This window comes from Crocodylus porosus, unplaced genomic scaffold (assembly GCF_001723895.1).
Source record: "Crocodylus porosus isolate Cpor-Errol unplaced genomic scaffold, CroPor_comp1, whole genome shotgun sequence".
In the NCBI taxonomy this organism is placed as follows: Eukaryota; Metazoa; Chordata; order Crocodylia; family Crocodylidae; genus Crocodylus; species Crocodylus porosus.
Window position 1 is genome coordinate 209889703 of NW_017728886.1, and position 10528 is coordinate 209900230.

Consider the following 10528-nt stretch of genomic DNA (forward strand, 5'->3'; position numbering starts at 1 on the left):
GTTAAATAGGTTAGCTTTGTCATCTGGTGTGACGAGCAAATTTCCTAGAGTGTCTTGCAGAGGTCCCAAGTTACCCAGTACCTTCTTTTTGCCCCCTATGTATTTAAAAAAGGACTTCTTGTTGTCCTTGATCCAAGTAGCTAGTCCCAGTTCCTTCTCCACCTTGGCCTTCCTGACCACCCCCCCTGCAGCCCTGAGCAACCGCAGTATAGTCCTCCCTGGTGATGGCCCCTCCCCTCCATTGGGTACACGCCTCCCTTTTAGCTAGACACAGTTATGCATCCTGTTCTCAAAAGGAAGCTAGCAGGCTATGGGGTAGACCCCTACAGTCAGGTGGGTGCCCAACTGGCTTAGGGACCACACCCAGGAAGTGGAGGTGGACAGATCGTTCTCAGCCTAGAAGGAGGTGGGCAGTGGGGTCCCACAGGGTTTGGTCCTTGGACCAGTGTTATTCAATATCTTCATCAGCGATTTGGACGAGGGTGTGGAGAACACCCTCTCCAAGTTTGCAGATAATACCAGAGAGCAGGGAGCAGTTACAGGTCTACCTGGACGGGTTGGAACAATGGGCGGAGCAGAATAGGATGAAATTCAACAAAGATAAATGTAAGGTACTCCACCTAGGAAGGAGGAATCCCCACCACACCTATAGGTTGGGGGATGACCTCCTCAGCAGCTCAGAGGCTGAGAGAGATCTTGGAGTCATAGCGGACTCCAGGATGAACATGAGCCGGCAGTGTAACGAGGCCATCAACAAAGCCAATCGCACCTTGTTATGTATTAGTAGATGCATGACTAACAGATCAAGGGAGGTGATGCTCTCCCTCTATGCGGCATTGGTCAGGCTGCAGTTGGAGTACTGTGTCCCGTTTTGGGCGCCGCACTTCAGGAGGGACACGCAGAATCTGGAGAGAGTTCAGAGGAGGGCCACCCACATGATTAGTGGCCTCCGTGAAAGACCCGACGAGGGTAAGTTGAGAGATCTGGATCTCTTTGGCCTTCACAAGAGATGTCTGAGGGGAGACCTTGTAGCCGCCTATAAGTTTATCAAGGGAGGACAACAGGAAATTGGTGATATACTATTTACCAGAGCGCCCTAGGGAGTAACTAGGAATAATGGGTGCAAACTAGTGGAGAGCAGATTTAGGTTAGACATTAGGAAGAATTTTTTTTTACAGTAAGGATGGCCAGAATCTGGAATGGGCTTCCAAGAGAGGTGGTACTATCACTTAACTTGGAGGTCTTCAAGAGGAGACTTGCTATTCACCTGGCTGGGGTCGTCTGATCTCGGTCCTCTTATCTGCCAGGGGCAGAGGGTCAGACATGATGATCCATTGTGGTCCCTTCCAACTCTTCAATCTATGATCTGTATGGGACAAGGGCAGGCTGCCACTGTGGGCTGAGGCTGGAGCGGCACTGAGCTGCATTCCGGGTGGGCAGCGGTGGTACTGGGAGGGGGCTATGGGGTGGCTACAGCAAATTTTGAGGTTGCTACAGCCCCCCCGCCCCATAGCTCCCCTTCCCAGCACCGCTGCCACGCCCCTGAGCTCAGCTGGGCCCAGTCCCCCACCAGGAAAAGCCCAGTGCTGCCCCCTGGCCCCAACCTGCAGCAGTAGCCCACCCTCGCCCCACACACAGATCCAAGGGAACACTCCCCGCATGCCCTTCCGGGGTGCACGCAGTAGTAGGAGCCACCCCAGCTGCGCAACCCCTGCCCCAGTCTCATTCCGTCTCTCTTCGCGGGGGCCTCAATCTCCCTCCCCCGCCCACCCCAACAGACTTACTACCCAGACCTGCACATCAGCTGTTGGATCGGTATCAGCCGATACGGCTAGTTAAAAAAAATCAGTCATCAGTATTGGCCCCAAAAATCTCTATCAGATGCTTGCGCTTCAGATTTCTACAACCTCCTGAAGGGAGTTCATTTGTCAACCTCCACATTTAAAAGCTAAAAAGATGAGATAAAATGGTAAAAACTGTACACTATCTGGACTAGAATTAGTTTTAAGCAGTGAAGTAGTGAGCTAGATAGTTTGCATTTTGGAACAGCTGACAATTCTAAGATTATCTGTGAACTGCAAGTTTAACTCAAAAGCAAACTACACTGCACACCACTCAAAAATACTGAGTCCAGTTATTCCAGGACAAGTTGCAAAGGAAGACAAACGAAGACATGGCTTTACTACATATCAGTTGGTCCATGGGCACTTTTTACCATGGTACACAACATCTAATCCCCAGTAGTCCAACTTCTCCAATAAGACAAGGGCAAGAGATAGGAGATTCGCTTTCATTGACTATGCTGTAAGAAGGTATGCATGAACAATTATTACCAGGGATCCAGGTTTTCCATTTCCCATGGAAAAATGGAGTAAACTCCAGATTTTACTTTTTACCTGGGTCAAATATGGATTTCTCGTTTTACAAGAGAAACCTACAGATTTTGCCATTCTGCAGGGAGCTGGGAAGGAGCAGGATGAAGGCAGTACAACAGGCAGCACCATGTGCATAGACATGCATGTGGCCCCAAGCAGCCTCCCCTGTAGGGAGGGAGCTGGGCAAGGCCGGGACTGCTGCCCAGCCAGGTAAGGCTTGGGGCCCAGTGCCACAATTCAGCTACAGGGCCCCAGTGGGGAGCAGAACAGGGCCACGGGTGGCTCGTGCAAGGGAGCGGGAGGGCCAGCACCCCACTGCAGTGTGTACTCCCAGGGGACGGGGGGACCCACGCCCCCCAGATCTGTTCGTGGGGTGGGTGCAGGCTGCAGGTTTGAGCTCCCGCCCTGCCTCCCTCCCCTAGGGCTTCCACAGCCCAGTGGGTATGACAGCTGGGGACAGCAGGGCTATGTGGGAATCGCCTCACTGCTGTGAGCTCCTCCCACCACCCCCAACTCCACTGCCCTGGCAACGCACCCCTGCGCATACTGCTGCTTTGAGGGGTGCAGTCCCACACTGCTGCCCCATGTGCAGAAGGCACATCACCAAGGCAGAAGCTGCTCACTGCTGCAAGCCCCACGCTACACACAGCTCTGCTGCTCCCTGCCATGTCAGATCATGCCCACCAGGCTGCGGAGGCCCCTGGGGGGGGAGGGAAGCAGGGCTGCAGGGTGCATTTGGCCAACACAGAGAAGCTGCTCACCGCTGCGAGCTCCTCACCGCTTCCCTCCCCCAGGGCCTCCACAGCCCAGTGGGTATCACCCAGCACGGCAGAGTACTCTTTGCAAAAATGGAAAATCCACATTTTTCTGTTAAAAGGGGAAAAAACACTTTTTTTCATTTTTCCATGCAAAAACGGAAAGCCTGGATCCCTAGTTATCAACATCAAATATAAACAAATAATATTTGTATGCTTTAGTGTTATAAGTACTACTATTTAAAAGTTTACCACTCAGCACTTAAAAGTTTAAGTATTAATCAAAACAAAAAAATGGACATTTTTCTAAACCTCCACAATCTGAAATGCAAAAGACAAGAAAGTTACAACACGTAAGAAATATTAAAAACGACAACAAAGGGATCCAAAACTAGGTCAATGAAAACAAGATCAGAGAAACTGTATGTCCACTGCTTGAAACAGTGGAACTATGAGTGGAAGACAAGTATAGCTCAGCTGCTCAAAACCTATTTTGCTTCAGTCTTATTCCAAGAAAAAAAATACAATCAAACAACTAGCAAAATAAAAAAAAAAAAAAAAAAGAGAAAGGACAAAGATTATGATAAATACAGAATGCAGAGCACTTCTGGATAATCTGAATGATTTAAAGACAGCAGAGCCTAATGGAATTCACCCCACCATGACAAAATAACTAGCTAAAGAAATCTCAGAGCCACTTGCCTAACATTTGCCAGCTTCTGGATGACAGCAAGATCCCAGAGTATTTGGGAAGGGAGAAAAGTGCTCATCTTTACAAAGAAAATAGCAAGAGAAGGACCCATGGAATTAGCAACTGGTCAACTAGAATCCAGCATTTGAGAAGCTACTAGAGCAGGGGTGGGCCAGATCAAGCCTGCAGCAGACTATTTCCCAGCAGTCCCTGCCTGCATTGCTACAGCTGTTTTCCATGGAAACCCTGGCAGCCATGGCGCCCTGAGAGCCTGGGATCAGGGTTTCCATAAGAGACCAGCCCCAGCAACACTGGCAGGGCACATGGCTGGGTGGGGAGCCTGCTCTGGAGCTAGAATCTTGTGGGGGTGATGGCATGGTCTGGAGCCTGGGCAGAGCTGCAACGCATTACCTGCATGCCCCAGGCAGAAGCATGCAGGCAGCAGATCATGGCTCTGCCCCAGCTCTGAACCACGCTGTCACTGTTGCAAGATCCCAGCCCCAGCTGCAAAGCAGCTCCCCACCCAGCTGTGTGCCTTGCCAGCACTGCTGGGGCCAGTCTCCATGGAAACCCTGGCCCCATGCTGTGACAGTGCTATTACTGCTGGGATCTCCATGGAAACCAGCTGCATGGACATAGGCAGGGGCTGCTGGGAAACAGAGTCTGGCTGCCATTTTGCCCACCCTGGTACTAAAGCAAATGATAGAGAAGGGTTGGGCAAAATAAGGCCCGCAGGCCAAATCCAGTCTGCCAAGCCATTCTATCCAGTCTGCAGGATCCATTAAAATTTAGAAAATTAATTATCTGCCCATGGCTGCCTACCAAAGATGAGGAGGCACCAGCAGCAGCAAGACCCAGAGGCAGAGCAGCAAGGCCCACCTGGCCCTGCCCCCCATACAGAAGGCTCTGCAGCTTCTGGCCTGGCAACCCTTTGGCTGTTCCCCAGCACTCCCTCCACCTGAGTGGAAACTCAGATAAGATCAGACAGAGTGAGGGAAACTGCAGCTATCAGCCCACACCATGAGGTTCATGCTAGGTTAAACCAGATCCAAGCAGGACGAAATCAGTGGAGATCAGCCAGGAGGGAGGAGGGGACTGAAACTGCCGTGATCAGCCCATGCCATGGGTCCCACACCAGGCTGGGCTGGTTCCATGCTGGACCATATGGCAGGGAACTGGCCTGGCCTGGCCACGATGGAATAGGGGGTGGAAACCACCACAATGAACCCAGACTGGGTCCATGCCATGCCGTGCGGTCCCAGGCATGCAGCTGGGAACCACATGGTGCTGGCTGGAGTGGGCCAGAATGGCAGAGGTGGGCAGGAAGCGACAGCAAACGGGGAACAGCAGCAGCAGTGGCAGGAGGATATGCGGGAGCGAAAGTATGGAAGCAGCAGGGGAAGGGTGGCAATGGAAGTGGCAGTGCTGTGAGAGCGGCGGTAGCAGTGGGGGTCGGAGTGTGGGGAGGGGCGCAGCACACAGGGCTCACACTGGTGCCCCGAGGCCAGTGCAAACCCAGGACAGGGTAGCAAGAGCACAGAGCCTGGGCGCAGGGTCCTCCCTACTCCATTACACAAAGCTCACATGCAGTCCCCCAGAGCCACATGCCTCTGGGGAGAGCACTGTGTGATGGAGCTGGCAGCCCAGCCTCACTCACTGCTACAAACAGATCATGGGGAACAGGAGTGAGCTCCGTGCTACGGAGCTGGGCCAGCTCCGCCGCTCCCCCTGCCGCCCCAGCCAAGCCACCCCCCACACAACCCACCATTCCACCAAACACAGCCACACCCTCCCACCCCACACTGGAACCACATACCCCATACCCACACAAACCTCCATAGCCCCCACACATAATATACAAGAACAGGACTGTATTTTGAGCTATTATGCAACTGCCTCTAGATCAGTGCTTCTCAAACTATCTGATGTGGTGGACCAGCAATTTTTTTTTCTAGTGGGCCAGAGACCGGTGTCCGGTTCAGCCAGTGGCAGCAACTGCATGTAACAGCGCTACACAAACACACAACCAGCTGTTTCTCTCTCTTTCCTCACCTCGCACGACATGATGTCACCTGGAATGTTGGAACGTACGAACTGTGGCGCTATTACATATCAATGTTATGCTTCTGAAAATATATTTCTTTCTTTCCTGGCAACTCACTGCAGACCAGCGAATATATTTCTTTTTTTCCCGGCAACTCACTGTGGACCGACGACCAGTAGCTTGTGGACTGGCACCGGTCCACAGACCACCACTATGTGAAGCACTGCTCTAGATACACTATGCAAACACACAAATCAGGACAAAAATATTTTTAAATAAAATTAAAGCAAGTTATAGGACCTGTTCTATTCTTCAGTATATGATTAGTGGGGGGGCTGTTGGTTTCCAGTTTCAAGACAGCAGCACCCACCCTCCCAAAATGAGTACTTCCAGGACAAGGGGAGTGACTTCCGGTGGCAATGGTCAGGGGCTAGAGGTGGGAATTCCAGTCCCAAGATTGCAACCACGGGACAGGGCACCTCCCAAGGGGCAGAGCTACCCTTCCAGCCCTTAACCGCTCACCAAAACTCATTAAGCTGCCCTCCAGCTGAAATAATTGCCCACCCCTGTTACAGAGCAACAATCAATTTTTAATACTGGGAGAATTTAATACCAGTGATCACTAGCAGCCAGCATGAATTGGTTGTTAATATACCATGCCAAAGCAACTTGATTTTCTTCTTCAATACAGTTATTTTTTTGGTGAATCAGTTACACAATGGATGTACTTATACCTGAAATTTAGCAAAGACCAACTCAGTCCAGACCCACACACCACTCCCATAAATAAACTGGAGAAATGTAGGTTAGACAGAATTATCACAACTGACTGACTAATTGCAAGCAAAGAGTAACCATTAATGGATCAATGCCAGACTGGTTAAAAAAGTCTCAAGTGAGGTTCAATGTGGGGTTTTTCCTGAGTCCAATGCTGCTGAACCTTTTTTTTTAAAACTAATTTATTGGATGTAGAAACAGGAAGTATGTGTATCAAATTTGTAAATAACAAAAAAAACTAGGAGTTGCTGCAAATACTCTGGAGGATAGCATTAAAGGTTAAAAATATTTTGTAGTTTGTAGCCCGATTCCCCAGTTAATCAAAATTAAATTCAACCAGCACAAACAAGGTATCATACACAGGGGTGAAAACCAAATGTACAGACACAGAAAGGAGGAGAACCTGTTTGGTATTTCCAAGGAGGATAGGAAGGGATAGGCATAATGGATCACAAACTTGGTACACGTCAACAATATAATATATTTCAAAATTGCAACTGCTTTTTAAGTCATGGGAAGACATGGGAGAAGAGAATGCAACTCTACTCAGACCTGATTAAGCTTCAGTTGGAGTACTGTGTTCAGCTGTGCACTGAGTTTTAGGAAGGCTGTAAAGAAACTAAGAAGATTCAGATGCAAGTAACAAAGATAATAAAGAGGTTGGAGTACAAACCTTATGAGGAAGAACTGAAGACACCAGGCATTTACTTTAGAAAAGAGGAGATTAAAGGCAGAGGGTTAAGGGGGAACAGGATAGTAGTTTCCAAATATCTGAAATGCTGCCATAAAAAACTGTTCTCCCTTGCCACAGACGGTAGGACAAGAGGTAACCGATTTAAAACTACAGCTTCCAAACTACAAAGATAACAGAATAAACTGCCTACAAAGCTGCAGAATTTCCTTCACCCAAGGTTTTCTAAAGAGGCTGGATAAGCATCTGCCTGCAGTGATATAGAAATAGGGAATACTGCATTTGTGCAAGGAGTAGAACCAGATGAACCTTGAGGTCCCTTCTAACTGTAGGATCCTATGGCAACAGGCTGTGTACAGATGTGAATCCCCTCCCGCCACAAAAAAAAACAAAACAGGGCATTACTTTCAGCTCAGCATGTCCCTGCACTGAGCCCAGCACATGCTCAGAAGAGGCATCACATTAGTTTGACCTTGCAAGTGCCTGATCTATACAGATGTTGGAGGAGCCAGGTCAAACTAACGCACTTTCGCTTCTGGTAAAACACTACTGTTGGGTTTTTTTTCCACATCTGTCAGTGGCTATAAGCATTACAGTTCTACTGGGAGAATCACTGTTCTCCTAATAGAAATGGAAAGCATAAAAGTAGTTCACCTAATTTCTCCTGGGGCAGGCATGGTCCTTTTGGGAGAAAGATCTTCCAGCTATCAACCTGGAAAGTCTTCCTTGTGAGACAGTGAACAACTGCACATGCAAATGCTTGTATGCCCCACTCCCAGTCTGGCCCAGAAGGGGAGTGAAGAAGTAGGACAATGCTCCCTGCGCTTCCCTAGTTCAGGACCAGGTCAGGAGAATGGGTAGAAGGCATAGCCCCTCTGCTTCAGTCCCCTCAGACCAGTCCAGGAAGGGTCTGGACAAAAGGCCCTAACACAGTCCCCCCCGACCAGGGACCTTTGTCTGACCAGTGGGCCAGAGTGCTCTGCTCCTGGTGCCTGGGTAGTGAACATAAGACCAGCCACTCTTTTCCCCCACACCTACTCCCCAAACCCAGTCCCTGGTTCTGGGAGCAGGTGGGGAGAGGGGAGGGAAGGGAGGAAGGGGAGGTTGCCCTCTGCTCCCAAAACCGCTCCGATTCAAATATTACAATAAAAAAAATTTCATTTTAAAAAGACCAAGAAATGTACGTTACATGGCATTTAAAGGTAGAAAAAGTGTTGTTACATTCAATATTCAACTGAATTCCTTTTGTTAGAACTATTCTCTTCCATAAATTTAAATCCCCTTCATTTGAATTTGTGGGAGTTTGTGGAAGAAAAAGATCCACAATATAACAATAGTAATTTCTTTACTGTCCGAGCCCCCAAGGTCTGGAAGAGTCTGCCAGCGGAGGTGGTTCAAGCACCTACATTGAACACCTTTAAGAGTGAACTGGATGCTTATCTTGCTGGGATCCTATGACCCCAGCTGACTTCCTGCCCTTTGGGCAGGGGGCCGGACTCCATGATCTCCCGAGGTCCCTTCCAGCCCTGATGTCTATGAAATCTATGAAACACCACCATTAAAAAAAAAAAAAAAAGCAATGACACAAGTGACAAGCAGATCTGTTCCACAAACACATGCACATGAATTAGAGCAAGTCTTGGTAAGGGATAGCCAGGAAAATCAATGAGCTACTATAAAACAAGACAAAACCCCTGAAACATTTTTTTTTTTTTTTAAAAAGGATGAAGAAATTGAGACATGTGACAATGCTTTCATCATAAAAGCAACAACTGCCACCAGCAAAAACCACAAAAACCTGAAAGCAAACGTCCTGATACAGATGTTACATCAGAACTCAGCAATTAAAACAAGTATACATCTCTGACATAATTCCACCTGAACCAATGTTTTTTTGGATAATTCAGGAGTCTAACTATTACAGTTTGCAAGGAATCTGCAGCAGTACATTCACAGGGGGATAACAAGCAATAAAAAGGAAAAAAAATGATTTTACTCCACCACCAATTATCAGGTTTTCATAAACAGGTTGTCAACACTAACCAATTTAAGAGAGAATATCATTCTTATTGTGACCACTCCAACAGGCAAAGGGCTGATGCTGCGGACATTAAAAATCCAGAGATTGTTGTCTTCTTGCAGACAACTCTGCAATGCTAAAACAAAAATGTAAAGAACAAAGGGGGAAATATTCAGCATCACAGCCATGCTTTCTCCTGAACCTGAACTGTTCAGTACCAAACCATTATATTTTGGCAACAAACTCACAGGAAGCTTCGACTTTTGGGAGAACAAACACTCAAGCTTAAAGACCACCCACCCAAACCATGGCCCCTACACAAACCTTTCCCAAAATGTGATATCCTTGATCCAACGCACTGAGTACCCACGTAGTTGTAGTGGGGGCGAAACTAAACAGCAGCTACTCACCAGAATTAATTCTTGCAGAAAGGACAGAGATGCATATACAACAGTAGGAGCATGTTTCCCACAGAAACATGGTTCCATCCCTGACCTCCCACCGCCCTCACACTCAAGGGAAACCTAGGTTTAAAAGGCGAATTTGGGGGCAAGAACTTATAAGCTGGCTGGACCCTAGGACACTGGTATTGGCTTAGAGCATCTTATCAGCCACTTGACCCATCTTCTTTTTGGCAGGCCTTGAGCAGTTGAAAGGAAGTAGGTTCTTGGGGGACAACTGTGTGTCTGCCACCCCTAGCAATTCTCCCCCCCCCAGTTAAATTAAAACGGGCTTCCACAAAGCCCAGCTCAGCTTCCCAGGTTGGGCCAGCTGCACGGTTGGACAGAATCGGGTCCAACAGAAACCATCGCCCTATGAAACCTGACTGCATGAAGCTGCTCAGCCAGCACAAGCCCCTCAGCTGCATCCACTGGGAAGGAGGAATCCGGCGGGGGGAGCCCAGTAGGGTGCCAGCCCAGCACCCCGTGGGGGTCCCACAAGCCCCTCATGGGCTGTCCTGCCCTCGGAGCACCAGGGCTGCCTCGCCTCACCTGCGAGAGCTGCCGGGGGTTGGGGCAGCCGAAGAGCGCGGAGCTGGAGCTGAAGCTGATGGCGCCCCGGCGGCTGAGGACGTGCTGCGGGACCGGCCTGTCCAGGGGCAGCACCGGCAGCTGGTAACATACTTCCATTGAAGAGCCGCGGCGCCCCCGCCGCCGCAGCCGGGCCCCGGCTCC

At 49.2% G+C, this 10528-nt stretch overlaps 1 protein-coding gene across 3 annotated transcripts in view; it reads right to left on the minus strand.

Moving 5' to 3' along the window:
• PDE7A (phosphodiesterase 7A) overlaps positions 1 to 10522 on the minus strand; it is a 128889-nt gene extending 118367 nt beyond the window's left edge. For all 3 annotated transcript variants that reach the window (XM_019548703.1, XM_019548685.1, XM_019548677.1), the window contains exon 1: positions 10346 to 10522. In XM_019548703.1, coding sequence (XP_019404248.1) covers positions 10346 to 10483 — 138 coding nt within the window. In that variant the 5' untranslated portion in view covers positions 10484 to 10522. The remainder of the gene's footprint in view (positions 1 to 10345) is intronic.
• Between the last annotated feature and the right edge of the window lie 6 nt (positions 10523 to 10528).